A 26,389-nucleotide genomic window follows, 5' to 3' on the forward strand; every position below is an offset into this window, starting at 1 on the left:
GCACAGCACATCTCCTGTCCCAAGTGGCCACTGTAACAGATGGAGTGAGAAGTCATGGGCTGAATGAACTCAATGGACGTTTTGTAGACATTTACGGACATTCTGCAGACCTTTCATGGGGCTGGTCCATCAGCTATGGGAATGGTAACTGTGAATTATACCAAAAGGGTAAGAAGGAGGGTGCATTGGATGGTATGGGACCTGAGCACTACAAACAGTAACTTTAAGGGATGAAGAATGTGCTGGGTTTGGCTGAGATAGAGTACATTCTCTTCATAATAGCTAGTATGACCTGTTTTGGGTTTGTGCTGGAAACAGCACAAACATCCTATATCACAACAGCACAAACATCCTATATCACACAAGCATCCATATCACAAATGATCATTGCTGATCACTGCACAACATCAAGGTCCTCTCTGCTCATCACCAGCAATGGGGCTGGGGGTGTACCCGAAGCTGCACAGGGACCCAGCCAGGACAGCTGACTAAAGGGACATTCCACACCATACAGCATCATGCTCAGTGTATAAAGCTGGGGGAAGAAGGAGGAAGTGGGGACATTTGGAGTTGCTGTGTTTTACTTTCCCAAGGCACCGTTATGCACAATGGAGCCCTGCTTTCCTGGGGATGGCTGAGCAACTGCCTGCCCATGGGAAACAGTGAATGAATTCCTTGTTTTGCCTTGTTTGAATGCACAGTTTTCACTGTCCCTATTAAACTGCCTTTAACTCAATCCATGAGTTTCCTCCTCTTGTTCTTCCAAAAGAGGTGAAGTTCTCTCCACTTCCCACACAACAGGAGTGAATGAGTGGCTTTATGGTGCTTAGGTGTTGGCTGGGGTTAAATAATAGCACAGGGTCAGGAGCAAGGGCCACTGAAGGGAGTTGATGACTCTGGTGTCATGGCATCAGACCGAGACAAGGAGGAGATGCAGCCCCATATGTGCATACTGCTGCACAGTCTCATTTGCAGCATGGGACTCAGAACTGGAAGAGACTTTGAGTTGAGCATTGCCCTCTCCCTGAGTCACACCAAACCCCCAGCAATGTGGGCAGGCAAGCACATAAATAGACAGATGTGAGTGGAGCCTGTAAGGAAGAATTCTCATATTCCTGGGGAAATAACCCTGCCAATGGTGCCACCTCATAAAAAAGAAATACACTATAGAAGACATTAAAAAGAACACATGAATAGACATCTGCAGGGGTGGTGGAGTAAGCAGGTGCTGTTGTCCTGAACCAGACAGATCCTTATACCCTTTCTAGGAGAAATATGATTATTCTGTCTTGCACAACAGCAGGAACACCAAGAGGGTGTTATTCTGGGGACCTGTCACAAACAGTGCTGTGCATCCCAGAGAAATACTTGGCTTCTATAAACATCCCATATTACTTTCCCAGGAGTCATTTCCAAGCTATACTCCACAATATATGCTACAAAACTTTAAATGTTAATTGGAGAAAACAGTTTCCCTAAGTCCTTATGATAACTTGTGAGCACTATCCCTCCCTACCCCCCTTCCTTCAGCAAGGGTCACTCCCATCATTTTCTCCCTACAACCAAGGCAAGGCAGCTCCTAATGCCTTCCTGCCTGCTGCTATCCCAGAAGCCATCTCCTGTCAGGTTGCTGGTTGGTGCTCTGTGCCACATACCCCCCATGGGAGCGAGCAGACAACCTGATGCCAGCTGAGTTCCATGTCCTCAGCACACTACCAAAGCACAGTTTGCTTGCTTTGCTACAGGAACCAAAACTGCAAAATTAACTGTTAACAAAGATAGTTCAGTTCCCTCCTAGAGCTTGTGCCGCAGCCCAGGAAGAAGGAGAGAGTGGAATGAAAGGGTAACACATTCAAAGCAAGGCCAAGGACCTGAAGTTTGACAGCTCTGTTTCATAAGTCATTCCCCTTTCTGCTGTAAGCCTAGGGCACTGGTCATGCTTAGGGCAGGCATTGGACCAGTTAGCTGGCATGAAAGGCGTAAAATCCAGCACCTAATGGGAGCCAATCACTGGTGGATGTCAAGAAAGTGGTACCTTGGATTTTAATTGTCTCCTTGTAGCCTGCTGAAAAAGCCTGGCACAGCAGTTGCTCTGCATGTTGTCCAGAAAGCCATGATACAAGCTGGAGGAACAGGGCTCTCCTTCCCTTGGGAATGTGACTGGCAGCCCTTCTGCAGCAGCCAGCACCCTTGCCAGCTGGGCAGAAGAGCCTATTCTCTGCCAATCCTCCCCTCCAGCACCATAACAAGCCTTCTGCTAAGCAGCATCAGCTCATTCCACAACCCCAATACTGTTAAATACTCTCCTAAATATTACAAAATGCTGCTGTTATTGTCCCCATGCACATTCCCCTCATGCCATCAACTGCAGGGATCTCATCCTGACTGCTTTAAAATCTCATAAACTTTCCCATTCTTTCTCAAAACTGGAGTTACTGCTCTCTCTGGTACTCAGGCTGGTTCCCTGAAAATTATGGCCAAGTCAAAAATAAATTTGTGTTTAAAAATTGCACAGATTTAAGATTTAAATTCATTGTTTATTTCTGCCTTCCTGCGTCCTTCCTCCCTCTAATTGTTTTTGTGACCAACACTAAATTAAAGCAAATATAAACAAAGCTGAAGAGAATTCCAGCTAATTTTGAAAGCTAAAAGCAACACCTCCCCCTTACTCCCTCCTACTTTTATCCTTGTATTTCGTACAAAGACAAATGTCTTCCCACCTTTACTAAACAGATTTTCCAACTCATGCTCCTACGTTTGGCCAATTAATGGAAAACAGGCAGCATGGTGTCACACATTGATCTGGAAGTCCAATACAGACTTAAGGACCAGGAGCTTGGTCAGGGAGCTATGTTTAGAACTGAAAAACACTTCTTACATATTTCAAGACACAGCCCTGTTGTTTCTGGTCTTCTCAGAGGCAGAGTGGATGCTTGTATGCACAAAATAGGCCTTTCCAAAATGTTTGCATATCTATCCAACCACAACTGCCTCAATGGCACAACAGACAGACTAAACCAAGCCTGGAGATATCCAAGCTGGCATGGGGCTGGAAGGAAGCAGTTGGCATCAGACCTGCTGCAGACCCAAAAGGTACTGGAAGCCATAAGTCTTCCTAACCTCATCAGCTTTTTCACCACTGAGATTTCTGGAAGCTCTTGATAGCTTCAGCATCTGGATTTAAGGGACATTGAGACTGTATTTCCTTGTCTGGATTACTTCTAAAGCAATCATGGAACAGGCAGCCAACAAGAAGAAGTCAGAAAGAGAGCTCTATGACTCTATGGCACTTTCAGCGCAGCTTTGGCTGAAAGCTGAACCTTAAGCTTCTAGTTATCAGGCAGCTTCTGTCAGACTCCAAGAAAGCATTGGGATCCAGAAACCCCTCTTAACTTGAGAAGCACCACTCACACTGGCCCTCTCCAGCAGGAGAAAACTGGGGTCAAACCAGTTACAGAGCACAGCTGAACCAGGCTGAAACCCAGCCGTGGAGAGAACCATCCAGCCACCCTCACAGGAAACCTGTTCCTGGCCACACATGGAGGGAAGGATGGACATGAGGCAGAAACCACTTTTACCCTCTCTCCCAATCTGTTTAAAAGGCTGCAGGAAAGGCAGCTTTCTCCTTGCCAGGGAAGCTTTGACATGCTGAGGGGATGCAGCAAACTGTCCCACTGCCCTCTCAGGCAAGCCTGCTGCAGTGCCCTGACAGCCCAGGGAGACACATGAAGGGTGCCCAGCTCAGAGTTTATCCAGGCTTTTTTTTCAGCCAGTTACCTGGCTCAAGCTTGATTCCCACTTGAGAAATACCAACCCACAAACCCCCACGATGGGCCCCCCTCTGTAGGCTGTGCAAATTGGAATACAAATCAGAGGAAAAAGCTTTCCTTTGTTTGAACAAATTGCTATAGATTCACCCCTGTCTCAGGTCAGAGCCCCCGATGGGAAATATTTTCACTGGCTGACTGCTAATAGACTCTGGAGCAGGCACTGGATCGATACCTGAATAAGAAAATTAGCCAAAGCACACAATCTGATTTTACCTTGTTTTGAATTACAGCAGGTTTGTGTTTATTTCATTCCCTCTTCCCTCCTTCCCTCTCTAGCATGCTTCCCCCATCCTTGCTCCCTGGTTACCTATCTATCAAATCTAGTCAGATTTGTGGGAATATAAGAAAGTACATCCAGGAAGATGTAATGCCTTTTGAAAAATGTTTACATGCATTAATATTTTCTAGTGACACTGCAGCGCTACCACTCCCTCAGAGGAGAATAGTTCAGGAGCAACAGCAAGATTTCTATACATCCCCCTCAAAAAAAAAGCCACATGCAAACAATTAAAAAAAAAAATCTTCAAAGTAGGATGGAGACTCAACTGCACACTCCCTCTCAGAAAACCCAAGAGGTAAGTAGCAATGGTTCAGTGCCAGAAATTTAACATAATAATAGTAACAACAACAGTAAAAACAGGTCAGGCCTTTCATTCCATGTTGATAGCAATGGGGATGTGTAACCACACCTGGGCTATATTTCAGATGCAGAGAGAGCTACACAGACACCAGAATTAATCCTCTTCTTTGAAAGACTTCATCAGCAAAGGAACAATCAAAATGCTGCCTTTCACAAAGATTCAGTGCTGTGTTTCTGACAGCTGAACACATGAACCATCCCAACTTCCTAATCCTTTCATGCTGGTTTAGAGCCTATTTCATTTTAATCTGGGAATGGCCCTACAAGAAGGGTAGAGATAGAGAAATAGATCACAGATACTAAGCACATAAAAAAAAAAAAAAGCTGCCAATCCAACTGTTCAGATAGGGCATGTTGCACAGATAAAATTCAGTGGAAGTAAAATAATTCCTTCTATTTCCTACCCCAGCATCCCACTCTTCATGCCACCTGTAATTGTGTCAAATGAAGAGTGAAAGCACAACTCAATCTTCAGCTTCCTGCTCCTGCACATCATGCTGTGAAGCAAAGCCACCAGCCGGGCACCTATGAAGAACTCCAAGTGTAAAGAAACCTCAGAGCATTCAACGTGAGATGAGGTCCCCCTGTTACATTAACACACCACAAGTGGCTTCGAACGAAACAGTTTGAGCAGAACCTCACACCATCCTCTTTATAAAGCTTCCCCGAGAAACTGCATGCCTTTCTTCCTACCCCATCACTTACTGTTACACACTGGGGACAGGACCCTCTTCTTTTGACTTGGCACACAACACAGGGCATCTGCTGGACATTCTCTGCTTTCTGTTCAAGGAAACAGACTGGGTATCCCAAGGGCAACCCTGCATAATCACTTGTGTGTCTAATAAGTAAACATATATATATATAAAAAATATACGTGCAAATACACATGCAAGTACATACATACATACACATAGAGCTGTTTTACTCCCTGTGATATGTGGTCAAGGGATTTAATACCCTTTCCTACTGTCTCTAACTCCATGTTTGTTGAATCTTTATATTACATTCATGGAAGACTACTAAGTATAACTGTCACCACACATTATGCTGCACATAATGGAATATGTACAGACGTCTACCAGCACATCTTCAGTTTCCCTCTTTGTCTGTAGCAGACTACAAGCAGGAGTTTGCTAATAACAGCATGTTAATCAAGGAACTCTAAAGAGGAGGATAGGCCATAAATACCAAGCAGCAAAGACAACCTCAATGAAAGAAAATAGAAAAGCCATTTTTTCAGAAAGCGGCACTTACAGTATGTGATACTGGATCACGTCCAGTGAAGGGCCACCAAGACAGACAGGCAGGTGGAGCATATAGTATATGAAGAAAAGCTGAGAAAAATGTGGGTGGGTTTCTTTGGTTGGCTGGTTTGTTTTTTTTTCCTAAGTCTTAAAAAAAGACAGGGCAGAACTTACTGGTATTGCTTAATTGGGAAGGGATGGATGAAGGAAAGATGGACACAGAGTCAGACTCTCCTCAGTGGTGCATGGTAAAAAAGGCGGTCAAAACCCACCAGACACAACACAGAAATTTGCATTTCTAAAGACAGAATTTATTTCACCATACAGGTCAAACACCAGTAGAGGGGCCCAGAAAGCATGTGGATCCTCAGGGAAGTTCAAGTTCATCTGGATGAGGTATTTAACATCCTGCCTTAACTTCTGACATCAAAATAGCTCCACTTTGAGCAGAGGGCTGGACCAGTTGACTTTCAGAGTTCTCTTCCAACATCAATCATTCCATGAAGTAACCACACACAAAACAGGTGGAAACTTGATGATGTATCAAAAAAGGTAAACACCAAAACCACAGAGGAGGACTATCCTGGACATCAGACTTGTTAGCATCTATTTTTCTTCTGACTTACATCTACTTTCATCTGGTTTGGTCTGGTTGATTTTTAAGATTTGTTCCATTATTGCAGATGCTATCAGAAATTAACAAGGTTTTTTTATGGTTTAGGGCCTCTAAACCAGGCTGCAATCCAGACAGCAGGAATTTTTGTCAGTCCTTTCACTGAGATTCAGACTGAGGCCTCAATTACCATTACTTTGGTGGAGATTTAAATCTCCAGACCTTGCTATCTCCCAGAAAAACCAAACAGGAATGGAAAATTACCATTAACTAGCTGCAAGCTCAGTCCCAATGAAACAGAACTTTTTTTTTCCTTTAAAAACAAACATGTAGTTCCCTCTCTGCTCTGTTTACAGTGTTGATTTTCCCCAGTAGGAAGTTTCTCTACCATAGCCCTCCTTGAGGACCATAAAACCCAGAAAGAGCTTCTGGGAAGGTGGCCACAATGCTCCCAACACAACACAAAATGTCACAGCTTTCCCCAGGCAGAGATTCTAGATAAATCTGGCAGATTATCAGAGACAAAAGCAGTTATCCCAAATGGATGAGTGATGCCTTTGCCGCAGTGCCTAAAACTGCACTGCCCATCTAAGGCACCTGGCTGCTGCCATCCAAGGGGCTGCACTCTCCTGGGGGAGAGCCTCCAAATACTGGGGAGGAAGAACAGACCAGCTATGAAAGGGGAAAAGTCACATTCCTGAGACTCCTGAAAGATATAAAAGGAAGGGCATTCTATCATTTAAGTAGGTGAGAGCCTCATGCAATTCTAATTCTTTTCTTCAGCAAAAAGGACTGCACTTATCACTACTCAACCTAACCATCCCCAGATGCTGCAGAAGAACTGAAGATCTGGATGTATTACTCACTGGTTACCCAAGAAACAACAATACACTGAACCAGCTGCAAAGAACATTAAGAGCACAAAAGTATCTTGAGGAGACAGCTTCTTTCTCAATTTAGGGAAGTTTAGTCTGGGGGTTATTTTGTCCTGGAACATGTGGAAGTTGAGTTTTGGCTTCATTCCAACACCAGCACTGGGCTGAGAGATAACCTGGCCCAGCTGAGCCCCACCAGGCAGGGCAGTGCTACAGGAGACACATCAGCTCCAGAAACACTCACAGACCTAGAGCCCACACTTCTTGGGAGGTAATGAGATGATGGACAAGTGATCTGGGAATGTATCTGCCCAAGAAAGAGGCAATAAAATTAAAAAAAAATAATAAAATAAAGGCAATAGCAGCAATAATGCCTGTGTTAGGAATATCATTAACTGAATTGTGCATGTAAATCAACACATTTAGTTGGCCAAGGAAGAAGGTGAAGCTGGAAAGAAGTCTCTAGGAAGGAAGGCAGAATAAGGGAGCACTGGGAATATGAAATATGAAATAGTTGACAGAAAAAAAAAACCCAAAGCAGCTGACAGTAAGTTTGCTCTCTCACTCTTCCTCTAAAATGGAAGCAGTGATGAAAGCTCAAACCAGTAAGCACTACAGTAGACATTGTTGCTGTGGCCACAGAAGCAGCCCTGGAAGACTTCAGCCCTGCCTCAGATCACATCTGATCTCACACACAGACCCCAAGAGACCCAGGAGCCCTTAAGCCCAGACCCCCAGCTCCATCACAACCACCAGGCCAGGTTCTCACCACAGTGAGATGAAATATTTAATGTCAAAAGTGTACAAATAAATACAAAAACATTAATAGAACGGAAAGGAGAGACATGGACACAGCAGAGAAGTCCATCCAGTCGGGATGCAAGGCAATCTAAACACATTAAACCCAGGTCTTTCTCAGCCATTTCTCTGCTGTGATGAGCTTTCCAGCCACCATTCCTTCAGCAGGTGCGGAAGACACTCTGTGCTTCTCCAGAAGTGTTCAAAAGTTTTGTGGAAGAGGTCAGGAAAATACCCCTCATGAGCACTGTGCCTGCTATTTAATCTTATTAATACAAAAAGAGCAAACCAAGCTTCCAGCTGCTGTTTGCCTTCAATGTTGCAATACAGTATAAAGGCATCACTTGGATTTTCTTTGCTACTGCTTCAGCCATAGGAATTTCCATTGTATCTGGAATTAGCATGCAGGAAGCAGGTGAAAAGGGTTTTCTTCAGTTGCAGACCTCTTACAGGATTTTGTTGACATACTCACTTTATGTGCAAAAGCACACAGTCCCTTCCTTTGCAAACCCCTCTCTCACAGAACCAATATGTGTATTTAAAATAATGTACCCCTTTCATACAGTTTTTATTGTTCAAACATGTATTATTTTAAGCACAGTGAATTCGTGAATTCAGGAAGAATTCCAAAGGTGAAGCAACAGGAACTGAGGAAAGAGAGAAGGCAGATGGAAAGAGAGCGGTGACAATGGGACAAAGATTCCCCCCAGCAGGCCCTTATCTCCAAAACAAAGTGAGATCCTGAGCACTAGCTCTATTTATGTCCCTTCCTTCTAGCTGCACTGTTTAAGGACACCAGAAAATTTAGGGAACAAACATAGGTGACAAAGGTAAGGAGAAAAAACTTCAACAAGTGTAGTGCAATTAAGCAAAAGAAAGGAAAATTTCCTCTTATTCTGACATAACAATCATGTGGGAAAACAAAGGATGGGGAAAATAAAAAAGAAATCCAAATAATTCTTGCCATCTACTTCCAATTTGCTTCAAAACATCAAGGAGAGACAGGCTCGCAGCCACTAGAAAAAGATACTGGAATGACATCACATATCAGATAAAAGAGCCAAAAAACTCTTGGGGTAGGAAAGACTGCTTTTCCCATTATTCCAGACTGGCCAATGGTAGTGGGGGCATGACTTGCAGAGAGTTAAGCTCTGTAGTTCAAGTATAAGAATTATCCCATCTGTAATAACCAAAAGCACAATCCAGTTCCTCCAGAGTAATGATGTTTGAAATCCAAGTGCCAGCACATTTTCGGAAGGGGGATCACACTCCAGGATGTTCTGTGCTCTGATGACAGATCTGTGGTCAGGTTCTCCAGCAGCAGCTCAGGGAGTGTATGAGTGACAGCAGAGCAGTGACCACAGCAACCAGGCAGTGATGAAAAGATGATCACCAATGCAGCCAAGTGGAAAACAAACTGAAGTTTAAAAATGTCTTGAATGAAAATTTAATGATGATGGGGGGGGGGGGGGTGGGAATGAGATGTCCATTAAAACTGTAAACTAATAAGGATACCACACAAAAACTGTGACTGCCCTGTCTATGCCCCCTCCCTTCATATCCTGATGAAATCACTTCACTGAAATCACCAATTTCATCTCCAAAACCTCTGTCTGAGGCAGAGAAATGGCACACCACCTTCCATTCACACAAGCAGAAGGGCAGAAGAAACAAACAGATTGGAACTTCTTTTGTGATTTAAAATGAGTTTATTTGTTGCCAGTTGTTATGTTTTGGGGTTTTCTTCTACTTGGCTTACACTGAAGTCTTTAGAATAAGAATGCCATAAAGGAAGGCTGACAGCAACAGGATCCATTATGTGTAGCATTTTAGGCTAGCATTTTAATGAGAGCAACTGCTCAGTTGGATTTAACTCCCTTGTCTCAGAATGAAAATGCTATCTACAGGAGTAGCACAGCAGAGCAAAAATTGTATCCAGGAAAGTGAATCCTCTAAGATTTCCTCGATGCTGCTTCTAACTTCTTTTTTTCCCTGGGGATCTGAGGAAACTCAAGCATTACTCCTGGTCAGGCAGCAGCAGAGGTTTGAGTCAGAGTTTGGCCAGAAGCTTTTGCTGACAGATCACAGGCACAAGGTTTGCCTGCTCACACCCCCATAGCAGCATCACTTGAGGGCTAATAAATAAAAAGTCATCTGTGTCATCAAGGTGAGCAGGTGTGACAAAGCACATACGAGAACTAAGATACCAACAAAAATCCAATCAGCCAAACATGCCTCAAAAACTAACTACAATGACTCACTGGATCAGACAAACAGGGAGAAAAACATTTCAGGAAAAATTAGTTTAGCAACTGATCCCCTTAATTACAAACTATCACTCATTTGACAGCACCCTGGGATTTGGGCTCCAGCCTTGGTGTCATCTACATGTGTTTACCCACAGACAACAGCAACAGTCACATCGCATCTGGGACTCTAAAAAAAAAAAGAGTCTAGAAGTACATACACAAATGTTACATTTATCCCCCTTTTTCTTGCAAAGGAGGTGCTAAGATAAGATGCCTTTTACATGATCCTTAACTTACAGCTGTTGCTTTCTGGCAGATGTGCAGTTCCGTTCAGGGAAGGCTTCTGCCTGATGGGGATGGCAGCTCTCACTTGCTCTTCCAATCCTTCATTTTCAACACTAACAATGTCATGGATATTATTGTGAGATCAATGAAAGAAAGAAATATTCTCATTCCTCAAACTTACACACCATCAACAGCATCCATTTATTTTTTTTTTCTCTCTTTCACTGTTTCTTTTTTTTTTTTTAATCTGGCAATAGCTAAAAACATTTCTTTCTCATTTCCCTGTCCATCTCACCAAGCACATCACATATCCTAGTACTTTTTGGCATTTTCCCCTGTTTTCTCCTTCTGCAAAGTTTTGATTTAGGGCTAGCAAGCAAAAAGCTCATAAGCATGGATTCCTTCCCCCAACATCCTCACTTTCTGCTTCCTTTAGACTTGCTTTGAGACAATCAAATGTAATTCTTAAATTAACCTCTGTCTATTAGGTATCAATTCTGCTGGAGCTTTACAACACACTGTTCTATGCAAGGAAACAAAGTTTGTGATGCTGTGATGTGGGTCTTGTTCCTCATTTTTCTCTGCTGCTCTTTTAAGTGTACAAAATGCCCTGGTGACCCAACTGAAGCTGAGTGATAAGCAGCTGATCTACTGTCTTTTACCCAACATCTCCTATCCAAAACCATCTCCTTAAGGAAGCCATATGCTGCAAACATACTTTGAAATGTCTCCATAATAATCCAAGAAGCAGAACTGTTTGTCAAGTAGCACACACACTACTGCTGGCCACTTGGAATAACCATCAGCCACAAGTAGGTACATATGCTCATTGTGATCTGAAAAAATCAGCATGGCATCTTTGCCAAGGTTTAGCAAATGCCAGAGTGGTTTCTGGTTTCAGTAACTAACATTCATTCTGGCTAATTTCTTCTTCTACATGGAGTTCCAAGCCTGATTACCAACCACAAATACATAACAAATTGCTTCTTTCAATTTGTTGTGGTGATATTCATGCCTCTCTCCCAACACCCCAACATGAAAGATTTATGGTATTAATCACACACATCATGGTAAACAGTCATTCTCTACTGTCAATTGCATTTTTCTGCTGAAATAAGGATGAAAGTGCTGAGCTGCTTATCATTTGACTAGCCAGAACACAAATTATTATTGTGCTATTTTAACCAAAGCTAAGGCTTAGTTTCTATGGGTAACATCTTCAGATGCAGTGACACAGTATGGGAGCTTGACTATCCTATTTTGAAAAAACAATTTAGAAACCTAATCACAGCTAAATGCAGGGCTTGTCTATGCAAGGAGTTATTCAAAAATATCTTTTCAAAATTAAAGATTAATTCCAGACCTGCTGTTCAGAGGTTCATTTTCACCACAGCAAACTGCATTAAGCCAGTTTACACTCCTGCATCTATGCTTGCTTGAAAGACACCACAGATCAAGAAGAGCCCTGACATTTGTCTTGCTGGAGTTTGCAGCTGTGGGATTGCAGCAGCTAAACTGCTGCAGCCATCAAACTTCAAACTGCACCCTACAATAAACCAGCTGGCTGGATTGACAGGGTTCTCATGCAGTGGCACAAACAGGAGTTGGGTCGACTCTATTTGCTCTCACTGCAACCCAAAAGGAAGCATGAACTTGGTGTAGGTGCCCCAGAGTTTATTTATCAAGGTGTCAAGCACAGTATGCTGCTGCTGGGTGACCCCAGGCACAGGAGCTCAGCACACACCAGAGGGCTCACTCAGGATATTGCACGAGTGGCTGGAGCACAAGTCAGGCTGAGGTCCATGCTGTTACTGCTGCACTGCAATCAGTAACCAAAATTGTGAATTTAAAGCTAGCTCAAGAGTGCACCCACAAGTCACAGTCCTAATTCTCTGTAGGTGTTAGTGTATGTGCACCTTGAGTCAAATTGCCAAACAAATACCACTGACTCCAAGTCCTTTTGGTCTTCATTAGCATTTGGTAAACAAGCACTCTCTGTCTTCATACTTGTAAGAAAACGAAGAATATGGTTTAGCACGTACCTAACGTGACAAAATGTATTGGAATATTCATATATCCCTTTTACTTCTTCAAAAACTGTGCTCTGCTCTGACACCCAGCCATATTTTAGAGTCATAGCACTTGATATCACAACTTTTCCTTTGTCCTAGGCGCTGTCCCTAATCATGTACCTGCTTTTCTTCCCATCCCAAATCTTTCTCCTTCATGGCAAACACATGTCTTTCTGTCTTTCCACTGGATGCCATCAATAGTCATTTAACCTCCTCCATTAATGACAAAGTTTTCCATAGCAAGAAATAATGCTTCTTTGATCAAGTGCAAAATAATTTAAATTGTTACAGTGAGTCAACAGTTTCCAAAACTGATCCTTCTGCAGATCCAATCACAACAAAGCCATGTGTGTACCCACAACTGAAAGATTTCTGTCTCTCTCAGTGCTTAACTTCTAGAAGACCTCCAAAGGATGTCCTAACATAAATTCTAGCCCGTGTCAAAGATGAGCTAAATTAGGAGTGAATGAAAAAACATGTTTTGTTCTCTTGCTAAAAAATCTTGATTCAGTGATAACCGGATCAGAGCCTGTTTTCAATGGCTTATGCCTTCTTACTGAGTATGTATTTACCTTGGATCTATCAGCCACAGGGACTGTACTTAATACCAACTGCACTTTACCAGAGAGAAAAGGATGGTTAAAACTTTGCTGATGTTCGATTCTCCATTCTGCCTTCGGCAAATCACTTAATCTCCATCTCATTTCCCCACACACAGAGTGGGATAACCAGGCAACAGAAGCATTGAAAAGGTGGAAGTTCATAGATATTAAAGGGATGGGAGACACATAAGCCCACAAGAAATCCTTCATGTACACTGTGAGAAGGATTTTAAGGGTCTATCAACTGCAGATGCCGCTACCAGTTAAATATTCTTAACACCCCAGCTGTATTCACATGACTGGCAGGAGAATTCAGTCTCCCATCACCAGCTGGCTCTTGGTGCTCAAGTTACTTTTATGAGCCTCACTGTTCTGCTATTTTGAGGAATGCTCCAAGTCAGAATAATTCATTTATTAAACTTAGAAAAATACACTCATTCTTCACTCTAAGTCTACAAATGCCTTTTTCTGCCATGCAAGGCATGCAACAAGCACCAGAAGGTGAAACAATATTTGTAAGCAAAACCCATTTTGACACATTTTTCAAACATCTGTGTGAATCACATCTTTGTTTTTCCTTTTTATTTCATAACAAAGGCACCCAAGAGATGCACAAGATTCCCATTCACATTTATTTTAAAACAATTTATGCTAATTAGTGAAAGACCATTTCCTTCTGAAACAGGAGCTGCAATAGCAAACAGTTACTCTTGTATTAAATGTCCACCTGCGGACATTCTAAAGCTTTTCTCACAGCTTGACTTCAGCTTTCAATGTTTTGTCAGTTCTTCTTTAGGCAACATTTGCTTATTTGTCTTCAGAAACTGCTGTTCTTACTGCACATTTGTCAGTTGCTATCCTCACCTTGCCATTTCCATTTACAGGAACCCAGCAAAAGTATCTTGATGCCATTTGTCCTATGCTACAGCTCACAGTGGAGAGAAACCCCAAGCCAGCAGATCACAGCCAGGAGGATTTTTAGTTACATTGGTGGTGTCTCCCCTATGCAAGCTAAAGCAAAGGGTAACAGCCATGAGTGATTTGCAGCAGGAGTGAAAAAGAAGCCACAAGAAAACAAGAGGCTGGCTAGAGCAATAAAAGCTGCTTGAGGTCCTTACTTCCCGCCTCAATGCACCTTGTCCCTGGAGGTCTGCAGCCCAGCACAGAGCTGTGACCTGCTCACAGAGCAGCGCTGGTGACTTCACATCACCAGGCCACTCCAGCACAGTAGCTGTCCCCAGTGAGCCGTCCTGCTCTATTCACTACCACTGAAATACATAACTGTGTCTACACAGCTCTTCCTTGCTAGCACAATACTGAGAACACTGAGTGCTTTACAGAAGGAGCATCCTTCTCAGAGGAGTTCAAGCATTACTAGAGCCATAAAGCTCCCTCTTCATTTTGGGAATAGAATCACAAGTGCACACTGGAGTAACCACATTGCCTAGTCTAGAAGAAAAAGTGAAAAATTTAAAGAACTAATACTTCCTATTCAAGTACCTCTCTACTTCCCTGGTTAACTTTGGGTGTCTCCTTTTGCCAGTCACGGGCGATAGTATTTGGGTATTAAAACTAAAACTTTAGTAGTGAAAAGCTGACCTTGGATACAGCGTAGCAAATACAGTGGTGCAAAGAACTCCCTGCAGGTAGCCAAAATGCTCAGAATACAATGTTGCTCTAGGCTAGGGCCCCTGAGCCATGTTTTCCAGGGGCCAAAGAACCAGCATCAGTCCTATACCTCTGCTGTGGACCACTCAGCTCTGCTGCGTCACAGAACCAAGGTTATAGATATATCACAGCACTAATGACCTCAACCGAGAATCTGAAAGCCCAATAGTCAGACGTCACCTTGCTGTTTTTTCTTCCTCTCCCAGAGCAAGGCCATGCATGAGTATCCCTCTTCCCTCATAATCATTCAGATTGCTTTAATTCTACCTTTTCAAGAACCAAAATCAACCAAACAAAAGCCTTAACCAAAAATTCCCAAACAACAACTACACAGATATGTTAAGAAAAAAAAAAAGAAAAGAAAAAAAAGACGGAAAACCTAATGAAGGATTTAAGAGGCCTGCACTCACTTTTCTGTATAATCTTTGTTTGGAAATGGACAAGAAGGAGTCGAATAATAGCCCGTTCGTAATCCAGGAGTGAGTGGAATGAGAGAGGAAAACAAATAAAAAGGGGGAAATGGTAAAAAAAAAAAAGGGGGGGGGGGAGGGGTATGGTTGGGTATGTATGCTTGGATACAATTTGACAGAGCTCCAGTGGGTACAATTTGACAGAGCTCCAGATTCTAAAACAAACCCGGGAGAGATGCAAAACCACACGCAGGCAGCCAGCGCCAAAACCCGGACGCGGCAGCTCCATCCCAGGCGCTCGTTCCCGCACAGCCTCCCGGAAGCCGCCGGGATGATGGACAGCGGGGTCCCGCCCGAGGTGTGCCCGGGAAGAGCGAGCCGCCTGCGGGCGCTCCCGGTGCAGCCCGGCACCCGGGGCCGCTCCGCCCGCCCAACGCGCGTCCCGAGGCGGTCCCGGGCCCGCTCTCCCGGGAAAGGGGCGCTGGCCGGGCACCCGCGCCGGGCCGCGCTCCGCCTCCCTCTGCCGGGCCAGATGTGCTCCGCAGCCACAGCGGGAGAGCAGCCGCCGGCAGGACGGGGAAGGACGGGCAGCCTCTTCCTCGGGTGGAAGGGGAAGCAGGAACCGCCTGCGGCGGCGCTTTCTCCGTGAGCAGAAGTCACGGAAAATAAGCGGGAGTCTAAACCTTCGTTCCGAGAAACACCTGACACTGGGCACAAAGGCTCTCGGCCTCCCATCCCAGCTAACCTGGTGGGAACAGCCCTTCTCCCGCTTCAATTTCGTTGAGACCAGATCAGCTGTAGCCCAGGATCTCCTTTTTCTCCTCCACTTCTCGACCTCTTTCCTAGCTCTTTAATGCAGTACTTTTGAGTCTCAGCTCCATGGGTTGTCACACATTTAATTTCTTCTTTTAAACAGTAGGCAAATGCTTAGCTATAAGAAACAAATTTTTGTCGTTTCTTCAATCTCCTTCCCCAAATGAGGGGTAGATAAGAGCTCTTTTTCTTTTCAAATCCAAGTACTTTGGATCCTACAAGAGTAGAGATCTCACCAGTTAAACATGGGCACAGAGACATAAAATACACAAATTCTCCTTTTCCACTTCTCAACACATCACTGTCTCTGGTAGATCCTGAAGGCTTTCCAAGATCAGCATTCTGCTGTGTGGTGTAAATGCCACAGCTCTCCCCTTTCCTCCACAAGCCCAGGGGACATTGGCACATCTTACTCTTTTGAATTTAAACCTGTACCACACCAGAGGATGATGATCAGCAGAAAGTGCCTGGGACACAGGCACTTGGGCACAATTTGACAGAGCACACTTGGTGTGTTCACCTTAACTGCTAAAGACCAGAAATTGGTCTCAAAGTTTTCTTAACAGTTTCAGTATACCTAAGATCTGGGCTACCAGGTATGGCCTAAAGAAACACATATTGTATCACCAGATGTGGGCACCCACTGCCTTTCCAAGAACAAACCAACATTATCCACTGTCTCTTGTATAGAGGGCTCATCTTCCCCGAAGCAAAGCACAGCCCCTTCTGACAACACAACACAGCAACTCCTCTGCACAAAAAATACCAACATCTCACCTGATCAGAACTTCACCATGGTGAACTTCACCATGAACTGTCTTTCCAGAGATACACACACAAACCAGTTGACTGTGGACTTACCTTATGCCACCTAAAGAAGCCTTTTGTAGGTAGGGCTTGGGACATTTCCATGAACAGAATAAGAAACACCTTCCACCCCAAGCTGTCTTTCACTAGTAGAAAACCATCTCTCTCTATTGCTTTTATCAGCACACTGGCACTGGGCAGACGGCAATTTTCCCCCACCCCCCCACCTCTGCCCTCCTGAGAACAAGCCATAGCCATGCAGGCATTGTTCTTAGCTTAATGCTAATAGACTTTGCTTAATGAACCAAGAGAGCACAGTGTGTGTGGAGGGAGGGACTGGAAGCCTGAAATCATGCTATTCAAGCAAGTAGAATAGCAGTAACTCATCAAAACACAGGCAAAACTGTAGGGCTTCTGGTGGCTGGGAAGTGTCACAAGATCCCTGAGTTACCAGCATGGAAATCATTTTTATCTTTACTTCAAAATAAGAACAGCAGCCTCAGCAGCACAGCACCCCTTACTGACCCTACTGAATCTGAATTACTGTCTTGAACCTCCAGGGCCATCTCTACTGCATCTTCCATTTACTGGGAGTCACTTACTACACCCATCTGCCCCCCTCTTTCAAACTCATCTGAAATCATATATATATATATATATATATATTTCAGAAACTCCACTGTGAACCTGACAGGGTGATAATTTTAAAAGCTGTGCTGCTCATGTCAAATTATTCAACATCTGTCTTCATGTTCCTACAAAAATTAGCATAGGATGATGGTTTCTGATGACACCTATAGTGAAATATTTTGACTTCATCCAGCAAGTTGCAAACCACCTGTCAAGAGGATAATGTCAGTTTTCTAGTACTGCATATTAAAGTCAATTGAGGGTTTATCTGATGTGTGAAGCTACTGACCTGACCTAAAACCAGAGGCTCTAGTGTCACAGAAGAGTGAATCTGACACATTACAACTGAAGAACAGCAAGGCATTCTGAAGCACTACTGAGCTGGACAGATTTAATGCCTTGACTATAAGAGCTGATCAAGAACTATGCAAATCTGGGACCAACCCAGTCCATTGGTGAAGCTCGTCCTATGGCGCTCCAGTTAGAAAACTCATTCCTCAAACACTATACAGCCTAAGCCAAACACAGATTTAAGATCTGGACAACAAAGAGAAATTATTGAGCACAAAGAATGTCTGTACATCCATGTATATATGTGTACACACACATATTTAGTTTGGAGGGCCACTGTGCTCAAGCATTGCATTTTCCCAACACAATCAGCCAAGAAGTGGCTCACAGGAGCCAGCTCTATCATTCCTTTAGCCAGCAATGCATTGAAATGACAGCAATGTACTCAAAGAGCTCCATGTCTTGGCCCCCTGTTACTGCTGACAAAACAAGTCTAGGCAGAGGCATGTGAGAGGGATGGATTCACATCAGCAGGCTCCGAGTGACATTAGAGTGCCTGTGCTCCTGTCAGCAAAAGATATGGAGGTATATAGGTTGCAAGAAGGTGTGAGGGAGTCTACATTAAAAAAAAAAACTCTAGGAAAAGTGTTTTTACTTTAAAAAAAAACTAACAAACAAACAAAAGAGCAACAGATAAAAGGAGCAGGAAACAAATCATATCATGTGTACATGAAATGAAAAAGTATGGATGTTTATAGCCTAACCACTGGATATGTTTTACTATGACACTCCTCCATTACAGACACAAGAAAACAGTCTTGACTAGTTTGTTTTTTGTGGGTTTTTTTTTGGGTTGTTTTTTTTTTTTTTTGGTTGGTTTTTGTTGTTCTCAGGGGTTTTTTGGGTTTTTTTTTTGTTTTTGGTTGGGTTTTTTTTTGTGGGGTTTTTTGTTGTTGTTTTTTTTGGGGTTTTTTTGGGTTTTTTTTGTTTTTTTCCTCTCTGTAGTGGCATGTCAGGGATGGTTCAATGTGATGGTGTCTCTTAAAACAAAGAGCCGTAACAGGTCATTTATTCCCCACCTCTGAGGCCAGGGCAGGACTACCGGACGCTCCAAATACTTCACCCCGCCAGTTTCAAGTGCAGCCCCCTCTGATCATGGTGCCAGGCAGCTTTCCTTGCTGCCCAGCCTAAACATTTCTATCACCTTGCTGTATGTAGCCCCTCACCACACACAGTGATGCCCATTCCTGTAATGACTTTTCTGCTGTTGAATTAAGAGAGGCAGGGGACAAAACATCCCACTTATTTTGCCTGAAAGGCTGCTGCTGATTAGTGGGACTGTGCTAATTGCAAGACAACCCAGAAATGTTAATTATACACTGCACATGGAGCAAGCACAACAGCAGCACTGTGCACACCAAACCAGAGCTACCCAAGTCCTGGAGTCTAGAAGACAGAGTGGGAGGCAAGAGGCATGCTTTTCCCTTTGAATGTCACCACCACACCCCAGTCCTCCCCTCTCAGTCTAATGTAGAGACTTTAAGTGTTGATAACTCCGAGCCTTGCAGGGCAAGTCCCTTGTCTCCCTACCTCTTCCTTCCTCCTCCTCAATTCTGACATTTTCTAAAGATCTATTCCAGTTGGCTTCTCATCTTGACCAGCAGCATTAACACACCAGGACTGAAAAGCACATGCAGTCTGGGAAATAAGCTACCACAAAAGGCTGATAAAAGTTGTCTCTTGGCAGTCTGCTCAATTGCCTTCCCCATCAGGCCAACCTTGTCTCACTGCAACAAACAAGGCTGAAAGAATAGGATCAGCTAATGAGAAGAGGGTTTCAGACACACTTCAGTCATTACAACAAATGCCAATTTATATAACAAGCCTCTTCAGGTAGCAGGCAAAAAGCACCTTGACTCCTAATTAAATTGCACCTCAATTGCAAATGCTTCTTTCCTTCCCCCTTATACACATTTTATTTATACCATTCATCTCAATAAACCTCTCCAACGACTCTGCTCTCCCAGACAAAGGTCTTTTTTGCACATCCATGTGGGTGTATTATTTAAAGGGTACATCACATGGATACTTTATCTTGTTTAATCTGATTTAATCTCTGGAGATTTGCTAAAGTAAAATATATTTATAGACCCATATAGATGCCTCCCCCAGTCTCCATTGCCAATATGAAAAGGCAGGAAAAGAGATCTGAACCGTGACACGGGAGTTCCCATAATTTTTACATTAGGTGCCACATGAGATCGACATTCACAACACAGAATGCTGAAGTACAGCTTAAAGCTATGGCAAGAGACCAGTACAGAGGAAAAACCCGAGTGAAGCGGGAGCAGTGGGACTAATTTCTACTCCTGCTTTTTATTTACTTTTGCACATATAACAAGCTCTTCTTGAGCCATCAGTAACAGCAATCTCACATCCAAAGAAACAGTGCTGGCTGCAGAAAGCATGAAATCAGCCCAGGGTAGTGGACTCAAGGCAGAATTCGAAAGACAATAAGAAAACTATTAGTCACCATCCAAGTTTGCAGCGTGCTGATTCCATAAGACACTGCTCTGGGCTGCACTCAGTGACATCTGCGTATTAAGGCTCCTGTTGTTTGATAGTTTGAAAAGGTAGGGGTGGGGAGAGGAAGGAAGACACTAGATTTCCCCTTTGTGTAGTTAAGTAAGAGAACAGATAGAAGTAGTGGAGCATTTTGGCTTAAAAGGATGCCTTCATCTTAGTGTATGTGTGCATCTGCGCTTTCTTTAATCTCTCTCTGAGAGAAGAAGACAATAACAGTAATAACAGTAAGACAAAATCAGTAAGTTATTCTGAAGATCTAATAGAAGCAACTTTGTCAAATGCAAGTTCACTGAAGTGTATGAAAAAATACAACAGACAACCCTCTAAAGCACATTTAAGCAAACCTGGTTTTAAGCTCTGTCCCTCTTGCTATAATCCTAAGCAGTGAGTCCATTCTACAGCAACTGACAGCTAGCTATTCAGCAGCAAAACCCTGAAGTGAAATAATAAAAGTTCAGCTAGAAGCAGATTACCTGTTTCAAAAGATTGAATTATATGCCCTGACCAGGTTTCTGTACCACACACTCATTCTACTCCTCATCTTTCCAGCCTTTCGGGGGTCATACAATTTTCATCTGGATATGCAGACTAGGAGAAAACACATTACTGAGAAGAAAGAAAAAAATAGAGGAAGCTAAACATCCTCTATTTAAAATGGTTATTTTACAAAACAGACCCAAACTCAAATTAACATCCCAGTCCTCAAGGAGAAAAGAAGGAATTGTTTCCATTAAAGAAATGCATCATTAAAAAGTGACCTACAAAGACTTACCCATAGTCAGTGAGTCTGAACTGATCTTTGCCAGAGCTCACACAAGAGACTGGCTGCGTGCTGTTAAAAAAGAGGGAGCGGGGGGGCTGGACTCTCTCACTGGGGTCTCTCTTCAGAGCTCAGAGAGCTTGGCTTGTTAGAGGCAGTGGCATGCCTTCCAGAAGGACTTAACAGCAATGCACAACTGATTTGTAAGCCAAGATAAAGCCGGCTTGTTATGAGAGACAAGACTTGTGGGTTGCTTTTATTTATTTTTTCCCAGTGTATTGGAAATGCAGATCTTGTAAAGCAAGAATTCAGAGGGGGCTGGGAGAGGGAAAGGGGGCTGCACATCTGGCTAAAGTAAATCCAGGGCGCACTCTCAGCCCGGGGTTTGTGCTCGGCGGCACCGGGTGTCATCCCCCGCCTTTGCCCTCGCACTGAGGGGCTGCGGAAGCCAGACCTCTCATGAGGAGACCGCCCGAGCTCGCCTGCAAACAAGGAGAGGAAGTAAGCTCCGTGAATGCAAAATTAATAATAGGAAAAAAGGGGGAAAAAAATCAAGTAACTCGGTATCATCTTTGGCACAGACCACCACCCACCCATCTCCATCACCTTGAGAAGAAAATCAGCCGCAAAGTTCCACGGGGTGCAAAACCAGCCTCGCCTCGCCCCCACGGGGAGCCTGGCGGGGCTGGCCGTGGGGAACCAAGCCGGCTGGAGCCGTGCCCGTGGCGGGAGGGAGCAGCCCCCGGCACGCAGGGAACCCGACCAGGCAGCCCGCTGGCCCTTCTCCCTGCTTCCCCGCGCCGGTGCTCCTGAGACCAAAGAAACCCGCAAGCGCATCGCCGAGAAGGGATCCTCCGTCCTGTCCTCCCCCGGCCCCAAAGAAAATGCAACTCGGAAGTGCTCCCAGAGCCGCCCCCGCCGACATCAGCGTGGCGTCCCCACGCGAGGCAGGTGGGGAGAGGGGAGGCAGGGCTGGGGTTCCAGTCGCTCCCCCGGCGGCAGTCCCGCCGGCGGTCCCTCCGTGCCATCCCGGCGGATTCGTACATGGGAGGCGGCCAGAGGTTACGGCGAGAAATTATGAAGTGGCTACAGGCGCTGGAAGCCCTATTGCTGCGTCAGTCTCTCCGCTCAGGCTGAGACGAGGTTCGGCGGCGTCATTTACTTTCTCCTGCAGGTGCTTTTTAACTTTGATCCCACCGCCGCCGTCTGCGCCCTCGCCCCCCACCCCTCCTTCGCGAACAGCGACAACGTGTCTTACCGTACACCCCTTGTCCCCTGCTGTACACGGGCACCAGAGACAGGAATAAAAACCAGATCATGTCCATCTTCAAGGCAGAGCCTTCATCGCCGGCGAAGAAAAACAGCCAAAACAGCTCAGGCAGCATCCGGCGGGGGAGCAAGGAGCAGCCGAAAGCCTCCCGAAACGCCGCCCCATGCGCCCCGCTCCGCGGCGGGAACCGGTGCCCCTCGGGCGGAGGAAGGGACCCCCCACACAGGGGCCACCTGAGGGTAAAATTTAAAATTTAGGAGAAAAAAAAAAAAAAAAAGAGAAAGAAAGAAAAAAAGGAAGGAGGAAGGGAGAGAGCGAGAGAAGGAGGCAGGAAGGGCAGAAACGCGGAGTACCGCTTCCCGCTTCCCCTCTCCAGGTTGCTCGAGGATCTCCAGGCGAACAGGCAGCCGCGCCCGCACTCGGGGTACGGGGAAAGGCCAGGGGCACCGGGCCGGCACCGGGTAGGGCAGGATCAGGACCCGGGCCAGCCCGGGCTCCTTTGTTCCTCAGGAACTGCCGAGCGCTACCCCAAGTCCCGCGCTGCCCGAAGTGCTGCCAACTGGGGCCAACTTGAGTGAGTCCTCACCCTCCCTCCTCCTGACGAGGCTCTGGCCGCAGCCCCTGGAGCGGACGGGGAGAAGGAGGTGGAGAAAGAGGGGGGAAGCGAGGGTGGGGAGTAGTAGCCAGCTGCTGAAAGGCGGAGGAAGGGATAGGTGATTCTCGCTCCTCTTTTCCAGACCTTCTGAGGAGGGGATTGTTGTAATTAATCAAATCCAGGAAGGATTTTTTTTTTTTTAAGCGGCTCCCAAGAGCTCCCTCAGCTGCACTGCACCGCCCCAACCAGCCTGAAGGGAGAAGCAACCGAGGAGCAGAGAGACCACGCACCCTCGCAGCGCCTGCAGCTCAGCCCGGCTCTTCTCGCCTCCTCCCCAGCCTGTCAGGTCCTTCGCCCTTCAAAACTTTCCCTGATGTTGTTGTGCCAGCCTCGTGTGGGTGCGTCGCCTCCGTGCTTTCCTGCTCCGCCCGCCTCGCAGAGGATTTGCAGCTGTACAGGGGCCCGTGCCTCTCTCCCTCGGCGGCTGCCGGAGCTCCTAATGGGAACTAACGGACTGCAACTGGAGGGGAGCCGGCAATGCGGGACAAGAAGATGGACAAAGTTGAGCTACTCCTGCCAGACGTCAGCTGGAAACCGCTTAGGAGGTCTCTACCCCACCGCTGTTTCCTGAAGAGCCAAAATCTCCTGCAGAAGTTGCCGGGAACGTCACCGCTCCCCACCGGCCCTGGGCCACTCCGCTCCACCTCCCCCCGACGGGGCGTCCGGGGCTGCCCGCGCCCGCCAGCGGGGCTGGCCCGAGGGCGCCTCACACCTGCCTGCCGGGTCTGCCAGCCTCGCCTTATTTTCTACTCTGTTGGCTTTCCAGGTTTTCCCCCTACCCTCTTCATCATTTCATCCCTTTCTCTAAAAAAAAAAAAAAAAAAAAAAAAGAGCCAATTAAAGCCGGTGTGCTGGGGAGAGCCCTGCCTCCTACCCAAATCTGCGAGCTTCCCCACGCCTCGCCCTGGCCCAATGATAGACAAGTCCGCAGGAATGGGAGAAAAAGGGATTTGCTTCGGGCGGGAGACCGATTGTCAGTCCGGGGTACTCTCATCCTTAGGACCCTCGCGGCAAGGTCGGCTTCTCCCGGCTGGGACTTGAGGTGCCAAGAGATGGGGGGCAGCGCAGGTTTCCGGGGTGTCTCCCGTGCTGGTGCTCGTTGGTGCCAGCAAAGTTTTTGGGGCCCCCCAGGTAGGTTGCAGGCTGGCGGGGCTGCCCTGTGCATGCTGCGGAGGAGCGGCGGGGCGCGGCGCTCCTGCGGGGCGGGGGTGCTGTGCGGGGCCCCAGCCCGGTGCGCGGCTGCGAGGGCCGCGATACTCGCCGGACTGCCGGCCCGGGTTGTGGTGATGCTCCGACGTGAAATCCGGAGCGGGGAAGCTGTGCATGCCCCGCTTCCCGTGCCCCCGCGTAGGGCCCGAGCGAGAGGCCGGGAGGAGGAGGAAGATGCTGAGCGAGCCCCGAGCATCACCACCGGCAGCGCCGGCTACGCGGGGCCCTGCCTTTACCATCTCTATCTCCGGCTGCTTTGCTAGGGAGATAAAATACTGCTTCTAGGAAGCCTAGACTTGCTTGCCCCTGAGCTGGCGAGCCCACTCGTGCCTGTCCCGGGTCCATAGCAATGAGCCAGACCGTAAAGCAGAGCCAGCGCCGTGGAAACCCCTCTTAGCGGCGCATTCTGCTCCCGGGTGCCGGGCTCCGGGAGCGATGGCTTAGCTGGGGTTCCCGTGTACGGGATGTTGCGGGTGTCCCTTAGCGACAGCGAGTCCTCTCTGGCTCTTCCTCGGGACTGGCCCCTGCGCGCCCCAGCCTCGGCCACGCGTGGGCTTGGCGTGCTGCCCCCGGGGGCTTCCGGCCCTGCCCCGCGGCTCTGCATCCACGCCCTCTCCCCGCGGCAGCTGACGAGGGATGCGGGACCCGGCAGACACTGATTTGTCATGTGAACAGGTCACTCCCTGGATTAAAAAGTAATTAAAAAAAAAATCAAAAGATACGGCCCAAAGAGAGACCAGTGGCTCAGTCATGCTCTATCAAACAAGCAATTAATAGGTATGTCCCTAATTAGCTAGTAGTTACTTCTATTGTAGACGGTGCTCAGTCAGAAAGAGAAAAGCAGTAGCATGCACCGGGAAGAGAGCAGCGATACAGACAGGACACCATCACCGTAGAGCCCAGAGTCCCCCCCAGTGCCCCGCATCCATGCACGTGGAAGGCATGGCAGGCAATTTACCACTGGACTCTATTCTATCACTTACCAGGATACCACCAGTATGAAACTGCCTTGTTTGTTTTTGTGGTGGTTTAGGTTTCCCTTGTATTTATTTTTGTTATAACTAAGGGAAAATTTGCCAGGAAACTGTGGTTTTCACACTCATAAGATGCCTTTTCCATAGCTGATAGCATGGAGCAGGGCACCTGTGGAAGCACCTGATATGAGCAAATTTATTCTTTAATACAATAAACCCTTGTCTGAAAAGGATTTTTTCCTCCCTGCAGTGGGTGGTTGAAGCATTAATAAAGGGTGTATAGGTAGAAGGAGGCAGCCAGCACCAGAAGTACAGGTGCATCAACCCCTTTGCCACGCCATGAGGAGAAGCAGGAGCTGATAATAGTTAGACAAAACAAAATTGTCAACATCTCCGCAAAGCAGGCTTAAGGCAACCCAAGGAAAACAAGATGAAGAGATGTTTGCAGATCCAGGAAGCTTCATGGTGATAAAATAAAACGGTGGAGACATGAGTCTTGTTCTTTTCTATGCATAATTTTGAAATAAGGATATTTATGTGTAGCCCTTATGTGTTCCATTATTTTTTTTTTCAGGGATTTTCATTAAATTATGGAATAGTGCCTCGGTGTTTGAATGAGTATGAATTACATATCTGTCTAATGAGTAAAAAAAAAATCCAAAAATGTATGCTTCACACCCCTTTTTTGTGTTAGTATTCAATGCACATGCTCATGTTTCACTCGCACAAATGCTTATGAAAGATGAATTTCAAAGTAAACTGCCAAAGTATATTCTGAGTAGGAAAAAATACTGCCAAAATCCAAGAACATAACTGCATTTGCTAAATAAGGTAATTAATAATTATTGCTTGAGGCCTAATAAATCATAGCATTCATAATTATGGAGTTTCCAATGGGTGACAGCAAGGCAGCACTCCCTGCACACTTGCTAAGCAAGCTACTTGTTATAGGGAAACCATTCCCTGTAGTGATTCTACTTGTCAGAAAGCAAAGATGAAGAATGCCTTTGCTCCCCCCCGACTGTTTCCACTGAACATATTTGTCCCGTCTTTCCATCTGGGAGTCAATGTCTCTGGTCACTTCTCAAGACCCCACTTGTCAAAT

At 45.9% G+C, this 26,389-nt stretch overlaps 1 protein-coding gene and 1 long non-coding RNA gene across 5 annotated transcripts in view; one reads left to right on the forward strand and one right to left on the reverse strand.

Moving 5' to 3' along the window:
- MDGA1 (MAM domain containing glycosylphosphatidylinositol anchor 1) overlaps positions 1 to 23,602 on the reverse strand; it is a 156,665-nt gene extending 133,063 nt beyond the window's left edge. For 3 of the 4 annotated variants that reach the window (XM_072927299.1, XM_072927297.1, XM_072927298.1), the window contains exon 1: positions 22,435 to 22,568. In XM_072927299.1, coding sequence (XP_072783400.1) covers positions 22,435 to 22,561 — 127 coding nt within the window. In that variant the 5' untranslated portion in view covers positions 22,562 to 22,568. Of the gene's footprint in view, positions 1 to 22,434; positions 22,680 to 23,331 lie in introns of those variants that run through there. The other variant, XM_030268620.4, reaches the window with a different exon arrangement.
- Positions 22,547 to 25,884, forward strand: LOC121469758 (uncharacterized). The gene is made up of 2 exons (XR_005979936.2): positions 22,547 to 22,685; positions 23,246 to 25,884. It is a non-coding gene; the product is annotated as an uncharacterized lncRNA (long non-coding RNA).
- Positions 25,885 to 26,389: the final 505 nt, after the last annotated feature.

This window comes from Taeniopygia guttata, chromosome 3 (genome assembly GCF_048771995.1).
Source record: "Taeniopygia guttata chromosome 3, bTaeGut7.mat, whole genome shotgun sequence".
Classification (NCBI taxonomy): domain Eukaryota; kingdom Metazoa; phylum Chordata; class Aves; order Passeriformes; family Estrildidae; genus Taeniopygia; species Taeniopygia guttata.